The sequence below is a fragment of the Salvelinus namaycush genome, chromosome 13 (genome assembly GCF_016432855.1).
Source record: "Salvelinus namaycush isolate Seneca chromosome 13, SaNama_1.0, whole genome shotgun sequence".
Classification (NCBI taxonomy): domain Eukaryota; kingdom Metazoa; phylum Chordata; class Actinopteri; order Salmoniformes; family Salmonidae; genus Salvelinus; species Salvelinus namaycush.
In genome coordinates, this window is record NC_052319.1 from 29,154,449 (window position 1) to 29,163,495 (window position 9,047).

General features: G+C 42.0%; 1 protein-coding gene across 1 annotated transcript; it reads right to left on the reverse strand.

Annotated features, from left to right (window-relative positions):
- Nucleotides 1-1,496: 1,496 nt before the first annotated feature.
- On the reverse strand, nucleotides 1,497-7,125 carry insig2 (insulin induced gene 2). Its single transcript, XM_039007033.1, has 7 exons — nucleotides 6,977-7,125; nucleotides 5,811-6,065; nucleotides 5,607-5,700; nucleotides 4,736-4,860; nucleotides 3,952-4,118; nucleotides 3,245-3,344; nucleotides 1,497-3,096 (listed from the first exon to the last, which is right to left on the reverse strand). The coding sequence occupies exons 2-7, from the start codon at nucleotides 5,982-5,984 to the stop codon at nucleotides 3,055-3,057; spliced, it is 702 nt and encodes a 233-aa protein (XP_038862961.1). The 5' UTR covers nucleotides 5,985-6,065; nucleotides 6,977-7,125; the 3' UTR covers nucleotides 1,497-3,054.
- Nucleotides 7,126-9,047: the final 1,922 nt, after the last annotated feature.

Here is a 9,047-nt window from a genome sequence, read left to right on the forward strand (position 1 = left end):
CGTCAGCGCTGATTTGCTGAGCATTCCCACTCAATAAACACATCTTAGTATTCATATTATCTAGCTGGAGTTTGTTCTCTGCAGGAGCTCTCAGCCATGTACTGTAGCTCTCTGCTCAACCCTCTGTCTTGGATAATATCTGGTGCTCCCTGTCAAAGTGATAGATTGTGATGGATGCATGGGTTGTCCTGCATTACCCCAATAAATGATCCTCAATGGGAGACCTTGGCCACAGAGAAATCAATATCTCACCATTAAAATCTATTAGAGAGTTAGATCACGCGCTGTCAGAGGCACCACTCTCAGGCGGCCACAACATTAAACCTGACACTGGCCGTACATGAGTAATCAATATATAGTGGTCCACAGGTCATTTGTGGTCAACTTCTTAGCCCTGATGGATGTCTGTGCAGCCGGTGATTCATGTTGACACCGTTTAACAGGATTTTGCTCCGATTTAGATGGTCATTCCTCAGAGACTTACAGGAAACGTGGCAGTGGAGCATCCATTTCATTGTATGAAGACCCACCCCCATTTCAATTTCACTGAGACTTTATGGATTTTGTGCCCTGCCGTGTGTGAAAACACCTCAGTGGGCAAGGTCAAACTCCTACCATTGTTTTCATGTGATGAGCAAATGCAGTGACCAGTTAACCACAGACTTGCTTTGAGGTGTGTTGGACACAACTGTACCTTACCGTTCAGTGCAATAGGGTACTACTGGGTTCAATACCAGCTACCTGTTACACTGGTGTCAGAAGTGGGGATAGCTAACACCACTCAAGGTGAACGTTTCAAAGGAACGTGTTATCCACGACCATGCTAAGGAGCCTGCGGAATGGTTGGCTGGTTGGGAAAAGAACCCATCTCAGTTTTTCCTTGCAGTGTATCTGAGTGCTCTCAACCTTGCCTCCGGACCCTCAGTCTCTAAGAAGAGATAATTACTTGTCAGGAATAAATAGAGAGATTAATGAATTCATTAGCAGAAGGGAGTTTAGCTCTTCACAGCACCACTTTCTGCTATGACACATCACGCCTATTGTTTTAGCTAGTTAGTCTTGAACAATAACATTCACACAGTAAATTGCCTCATACAGGACTGTAAAACCAAAGAAAAAAAAGCATCCACATATCCTGGAATTTAGCAACCACGCAAACAAAGGAGTCAACTTCAGATTATTCATCTTAATTATGTGTCTATAGAAGCCTGTTATTGTGGGAGGCAGGTGAAGACAGGCAACATCAATCCACATTAGTAGAATACACCAGTTAGATAGGCCAAACCTGCCATAACAGGCACTGCACATTTGGACTGCAGCACTGGTATATTCATGCCAAAACACATTCATTTAACCATGTAGAGTAGCCTAAGCATCATGACAAAGTGGCTCTCTATATAACAAAATGTACAATGTCTAGAACAAAAAAAATGCTTTTCCAAACTTTCCCTAAAATCTTTGAGCCGTGTGCGTGATCAAGGAGAAACATAAACCTGTCGTCAACAAAAGGCATGTTCTTTATTTAACCAAAGAGATTGCACAAGTTCCAGATTTTCTGTTTGGTGAGAGGATGAAAATGTCCCAGTTCAACTAGTTAAATCCTCTACTTCCTGAAGAGATGGATGAAATAAAACTAGTTCATCTTATTTCTAGAAAAATTCACCATAGCTATAACGCTGACATGCTAGGATATCCAAGTTAGTCATTTTAATATTGATTGTTGGTTCTTAATTTTCTTTCCTCTGTAGTCATTGGCAGTTTGTTTGCCTTATCATGCACAGTGAAATTACAAACAATATTTTACAAAAACACTGTTGAGACACTAACACATTTTCAGCATCCTCTAATTCAATCAGTCATGTTAAATTTGTTAAGTTTTTCTAAAGAAAAAAAATAACATTTGAATAAAATTCCTTCACTTAGCAGTCTCGCAGCATTTTCTAGATAGAGACCAAGAAAAAGGGATGGCTTTCTATATTTCCAATAAGACCATCTTTACGATGAGAAGTGAGGTTCCTAAATCAAGTCTAACTGCATCCAGGAATGTAACACTGTATTATATCAAATTTTTCTATTAAAAAAAATGCAGATCTGGCATTAGATGCCTGACCCAAGAACCCACTGATGATGTGGATACTTGCGTGCACCTGGAGGTTGGACAATGAAATGGGAAGCCTGGTCTCTGATTGGATCTCATCAGGGTTTGGTTTAATTCAGTTTTGAATTTAGGAAATTAACCAAAATTAAGTTAATGAAGTGAAATTTGCCCATAAACTTCTATGAGCGTTTTATTACAAAATGAAATGAATGAAAAGCAGGGTCTGGTAAGGCTGGATGAAATACCAAACTGGACCCAGGATGCTGGTTGCCTTGATATAACGCTGGGATGGCACAAATAAGTGCAACACTGAACACTTCACCCCTTCGTGACTGCCAGCAAACACAGACATTATCGGCATAAGAAAAATAACTATGTGTATATAATTGTACATTGTAAAAGCATGGAATAAATGTCTCTACATATATGGGCTATATACACTGCAGCTTCTACCAGTATATAAAGGATAGAAAGAATGGATGAAGAAAGAAAATAATTCAGATGATCCTGTTTGGCACGATGGAGCCAAAGGTTTCACACCACTGGTGCCGAAAGTGCCCTGAACAACAGCAGAGCTACACTAATATTGGTGCCCGTTGAGTTGCAATCACAGATTGCGTTGTAGATGGGGCCTACCTACCACACACATCACATCGGCAGTCGTTATTCCTCTCCTTAGACATCCATTGAATGCTTATAATAAAGCGAGCTGGTGTCTGTCCCCCTAGGCCCAGAAAGGGCACATAAGAACAAACCAAAACACTATTTTCCACAGTAAAGCACTCATCAGCAAAGCAGAAGCACATAATTTGTTGCCTGTGGATGACTGCTCCGCCTCCAAGGTTGACCAATCTCCATCAACGCTGCATACAGATGTCCTTTACCATCCCCTTTTGGCTTTTTGTTGCTACGAAAATTTAATTTTGTGCAAAAGTTTGATATAGCCAGAATTTCTCTCAGTCTTGATGAGTCTTTTCTGACATAAGTTTGCATTCATACTGGAAAAGAGAACCCAGGAGACAAGGGATAATGTAATGTGGCAGTTGAACATTCAGTAAAAAGCTCTGGTTGGAATGAATGAATACATGCATGTAGGACATTTATAAACCTATGACACTTTAATTCAGCATAATAAAGTTTCCTCACCAGGGCTAGCTGTCGTCCTATGTTCCCCATGGTTATCACACCAGCGAAGAAGATGCAAGGTAACCAGGAGCGAATGTACAGAAAATCTGGAGAGGTATACCTGAAACAAAACAATAGAACAGGTATTAAACGTAGGACGATCCCCAAATGAGCATGAAAATCCACAGCAATCCCTCCTGTATCTTGAAAAATATTATAAACTGGGTGTTTCGAGCCCTGAATGCTGATTGCTTAAATATACAACAGCTTTGACCCAATAAGGCCCGAGGGGGTGTGGTATATGGCCAATATACCACGGCTACAGATGTTCTTAGGCATGACGTAACGTAATATGAGCAGTAAAAATAAAATGTTTTGTCATACCTGTGGTATACGGTCTGACATACCACAGCTGTCAGCCAATTAGCATTCAGGGCTCAAACCACCCAGTATACAATAGAACGTATACCACGGTTATGACAAAACATATATCTTTACTGCTCTAATTAGGTTGTAACCAGTTTATAATAGCAATAAGGCATCTTGGGTGCTTGTGGTATATAGCCAATATACCACGGCTAAGGACTGTTTCCAGGTACTCCCCTTTGCCTTGTGCACAAGAACAGCCAGTAGCCATGGTATATTGGCCATATACCACACCCCCTCGCGCCTTATTGCTTAATTATTATACACGCATGTCCTGTAAACTGTATTGTATTAGTACTCACTGAAAGACTCCGTTGTAGACCAGGAGCTGAGTGGATAGAGTGGCCAGCAGGGCGATGACCACCCCCAGGCCAAAGCCGGAGCGGGACCGGTCAAATGTCCACCAGAGGCCGATGGACAGGGCCGCCAGCGTCAGGGACAGCTGCACGTTGTTCGCAAAGTCCACTTTCTGAGAGGGGTTAAGGACAGCTGATCATGTAGTAGGATAGTCCACACAGGAACCATGGGTTCTACTCAGTAAGGTTCTTTCTTGTAAACAGGCTCTTTTAATCACATTTAAAAGCCCATCGTTTTAGCTGGGCCTTTAGTCACTGATCTTATTGTTTTACACATTACATTTGAGTCTTTCAGCAGATGCTCTTATACAGAGCAACTTAGAGGCAATTAGGGTAAAGTGCCTTGCCCATGGGCACATCGACAGATTAATTTTGTTTTACTGTAAAGTGTGTTGTGATTATAAATACAATTTAAATCAAGTTTGATTTGCAAGTAAAAATGTCAACAAGGAATGCTTTTGCCCCATGGTTTACAGGTTTTTACACATCTTTTTATTATTCACATCAAATTCAGTGAGTGTCAGACAGGCAGGTAGGAATAGAGCAGGATACTCAACTCTTACCCTACGTGGTGTGGAGCCTGCTGGGTTTCTGTTCTACCTGACAATTAATTGCATACACCTGGTGTCCCAGGTCTAAATCAGTCCCTGATTATAGAGGGGAATAATGAAAAAATGCAGTGGAACTGGCTTCCAGGTCCAGAGTTGAGTTTGAGGGGCATAGAGGATACAGCACTGGCATGGTTGATGCCCACGAACACGGCCACACAGCGCATCACACTGGACCACTCCCGCTTGAACTTGTGGGGCTCGCCAAGCCGACAGTCAATGCACGGATACAACAGACCGATTATTGCTGAGAGAGAGAGGTAGACGGGATAAAGGTAAGGGATTGAGGGTGCAGAAATAGGGAGAGGGGATCATAGATCAACAATCAGCTTTATTGCTGCAGTAGCACGGCCTGTGCCGTACATTCCTGTTAGTATGTTTGTGGAGAGAAATGCTGCCATGCCAGCCCACCACATAGCATCAACGCTATTCTGATGACACACCAAACATTTTTTTTAACACTTGTTGAGGTTGGCCTCCTTTTAAAGCGATTGTTTAAATATTACACAATAACTATACAGATTGCTGTGCAAATTTAGGTAACTATGTACAGTAAACTGCTCTGGTCTTGACTAGTAAATAAAACCCGATAGCTACTGCATGATGCAAACAGCCCAGTGCGCAGTAACAGTGGAAACCTGCATCTCCCCCAGGCTGAGCAGTCGAGCGCGGCAGTCTCAGGGGGATACAGGCCTGCGGCTGTTGTGCTTTTCTACTGGTCCACTAGGAATCAGCAGCTACATCTACTCTCTGTGCTGTAGACCCAGGGGACAACAATTCAATAATGATAGTAGTCAAGTCTGGCAGCAAAAACCTGTGTGTGTGTCCCTTTTAGCGCTGACTTTGCTGATAGCTACTTTGAGGAAAAGTGTACTTACTATGCCTGTGATGTGGTTGTCCCACCTAGCTATCTTAAGATGAATGCACTAACTGTAAGTTACACTGGATAAGAGCGTCTGCTAAATTACTAAAATGTAAATGTGTGTGTCCTACCTGAGGCGGTCCCACAGCAGGGCGGCACCCACCAGGCTGATGAGAAGATGCTACTAATGACATCAGGCGGGAACAGAGTGACGTTCCTCTGTACCTGCAGTGAGAGAAAACAAATATTAGCTACTTTAGTACTCTTAGTCATATCTTCCCCTTAAATGTTTCCCCATTCAAGAGATGTATCATTAAAATACAAACATAGCTCACCTGCAGCAGATTGAGCACCAGAGCCAGGAAAACTCCTATAGAGAACAGCATGAACCCACGGATCACCAGGGTGGTGCTTCTGTTGGTGATCACTGCAATGTATGGTCCTCTGGAAGGAGCGGTCTGACCAGACCCAGACTGCTGCTGGTCGCTGACTACTGTGGAGTCGGCCATGGCTGGGGCAATCGTGGACACCAGGGGAAACGCTAACTCTATCCTCCAGTGATCGCGCTGTCCACTGACATCACCAATACCCTAAAACACAGGAACATGTTTAGGTATTCAGATGTGGCTACATGATCATCCAACAAAACAACCACAGCCCAGAGGTGTGAAGTCAGTGGACAAACATAGATGTGTGTCTAGTTCAGGGATGGGCAACTCCAGTCCTCTGGGGCCTGATTGGTGTCACACTTTTGCCCCAGCCCCAGCTAACACACCTGACTCAAACAATCAACTAATCATGATCTTCAGCTGTGTTTGCTAGGGATGGGCAAAAAGTGTGACACCACTCGAGACCCTGAGTCTAGTCCCTGGTCTAGTTAGTCAATGTTCATGTCTCAGCTTACAAACACAAGTGAAATAATTAAGAGTAGCTAGCTATGCCTAATGTGGATTTCTTTGTCTCAAGAAGAGACAATAACTCTTCAGTCATTTGATCAAACCAAGTTATGCTCAGCCTCAGCAAATGAATACATCACATTTGCCAGATGGCTCGCTACTTTTGACCTAGTTAGTTACCTACAGTGACGTTTCATCTACTTCGAGATTGGAAGCTGATATAACAGTAACCTGTGGCAGTATTGGCACTGCCAGAGCAACGTAACGTTATCTAACTAGCTAGCGAAGGTCATTGAAACCAGCTAAACTAGCTAACGTTAGAAGATAGCCAGCTAGCATAATATCTAGCTAGCATAATAGCTAACATTAATACTTTGAATACACTGTTGGATACAAACAATAAATACCAAACGTTAGCTAACTATATAGTGTAGTGTTAAATAAAACGAATTTGATAGTTTTTGTATATATGCTAGCAACAGTTGATTGCTGATAATCAGCAAACACATCTTGTTTATTAGCCTAGCTAACGTTAGCTAGCACACTTCGTCAGCTGATATTTACAGTCACACGCTATTTGCCTTGAATTAAATAATAAATATTACCTTCAATGTTTATAAAGTATTTTTTTTAAATGGTAAAAGACACATTTTGCTTCTTGTTTTAGGTAGTAGCAGGAGTTTGAGAACTAGCTTCGAGGGGGGAAAAAAACTCGCCTTCTCGCTAATTTCGGATGAACTGGTTTGGCACTGGCTACGTGGCCAACCAATCGGCTTCTAAAACCCTGACGTAATCTCATTGCACAAAGCCCACGTTTTGCCCAGGTAGAATAAATGCAAAGTTGTCTTTGATATAAAACATTAGAAAATGCACAGAAGTGGTTCAAATTAAAATACATTAATTTAGAAACATAATGATAAAATGGCTGAGTTGTTTGGCAATTGGTTGTCAACAGGTATAATTGGATGTGCATATCAAAGCAATGATGATTATATAAAAAAAAAAAAATGTAACCTTTATTTAACTAGTCAAGTCAGTTAAGAACACATTCTTATTTACAATGACGGCCTAGGAACAATGGGTTAACTGCCTTGTTCAGTAGCAGAACAACAGATTTTTACTTTGTCAGCTCGGGGATTCAATCTAAAAACCTTTCGGTTACTAGTCCAACACTCTAACCACTAGGCTACCTGCCACCCCATTATATAAGAATGTCTTTAATGTGGATCACATCTGTCATTAGTGTAGGCCTATTGTAATTTTTGGTCTATCCATTGGATGAAATCCAGAGTTGCTGTAAACATAACAATAAATCCTAATAGGCTGAGAGAGTGTGAATGGTCTGTAAGACTTTGAGAAGGCAAAAGTCTGAATACTGAATACCAAATCAGGTGGAAATGGGAATGGGGATTATCTGTGATCTACTCCACACTGTGACTGCCTCACCTACATAGCATAAGCCTAGTAGACCACATGCTGGAGCAAAAGGAATGTCTTGACTGAACAGTGGTAAGAGACTTTAAGGGAAGCCATTCAGCCATCATGAATGAAAGATGACAGGAGAGAGAATGGGATTACATTTTTGTTTGAGTATACAGTGACAAGCAGGACAGGGATATTGGGCAGCTGTACTTTTGAGGGACACAAAAGCCTTTTGAATTATTTGGCACAGAGATAGTTGAACTATTAAGGGATATTTCCATTTCTTCTGACATACAGTAGGATGAACTGTCACTAAACTACTTCCCAACACACCAGTGAAAACACCTTAGTATCCATTTACACTGGATGGCTAGGACGTAAAATCACATAGAAGAGAAGAAGAAGAATAATGGTGGTGAATTCATTTAGAACTGTTATCACCTTGGGTTTTCTGGATTCAATTGGGACACTGCAAATCCCATCCACTACAGCAGTACCAACAATCCCTGGGGAGATGTCCTTAACCCTAATAATCAGAGTGATAGAGGGAGCCTGCTAGGTACAGGCAGGATACAGAAGGGGTTTCAATTAGTTGTCAAGGGCTATTTGGAGGCCCCCTGGCACTAAGAGAAAATGGTCAGGGACCCAATTCATCATCCTGACTGGCTCAATGTTAAGGGCCTTTTCATTACCAGCCCCGTGTGTCCCAGTCAGACACAACCCTGGTATAAATGTGACTGATGGGGAAGGTACAGGGTGAGGTGTGCTCTAGTTAAAGTCAACCCCTATTGGCCTGTTACAGGTCTCAGCTCACACATAATAGGTCCCCTGACCTTTCTGTTGTCTCTAATTAACCCCTAAACCCCTCCCCTCTCTGACTCGCCCACCAATCCCCAGACAGGGATAATAGATGCGTTTTGCAGTGCCACTGGAACTCTCAGCCTCTCAGAGGTGTTATTTAAAACTAAAAACCACTGAGGGCAACAAAGGAAAATGGCTGAGTATGTGTTTCACTGGGGCTGCCTGTACATCATGACCAATAAATACCTGTAACATTTTTTATGCCGTTGCGTGTCATTTCTGTTGCGGACAACAGTGGTAGTCCTCAATCACTTATAAAGCTGTTGTCTAAATGCCATATAGAATTAAGAATAGTTTTCTAACATAAACTCATAATATTAATGAAATGTCTTATTTGAAATTCCACTAACGCACATCTGTTTGCACGTTCTAGCGTGCCCCCTGGTCCGCAGG

Excerpts from the sequence above, each read along its gene's own strand:
- insig2 (XM_039007033.1), bottom strand. The coding sequence starts at position 5,984 with ATGGCCGACTCCACAGTAGTCAGCGACCAGCAGCAGTCTGGGTCTGGT. Across the intron at positions 5,701-5,810 it reads TGGTGCTCAATCTGCTGCAG|GTACAGAGGAACGTCACTCT; the intron begins GTGAGCTATGTT and ends CTCTCACTGCAG. Across the intron at positions 4,119-4,735 it reads GCATCAACCATGCCAGTGCT|AAAGTGGACTTTGCGAACAA; the intron begins GTATCCTCTATG and ends AACCCCTCTCAG.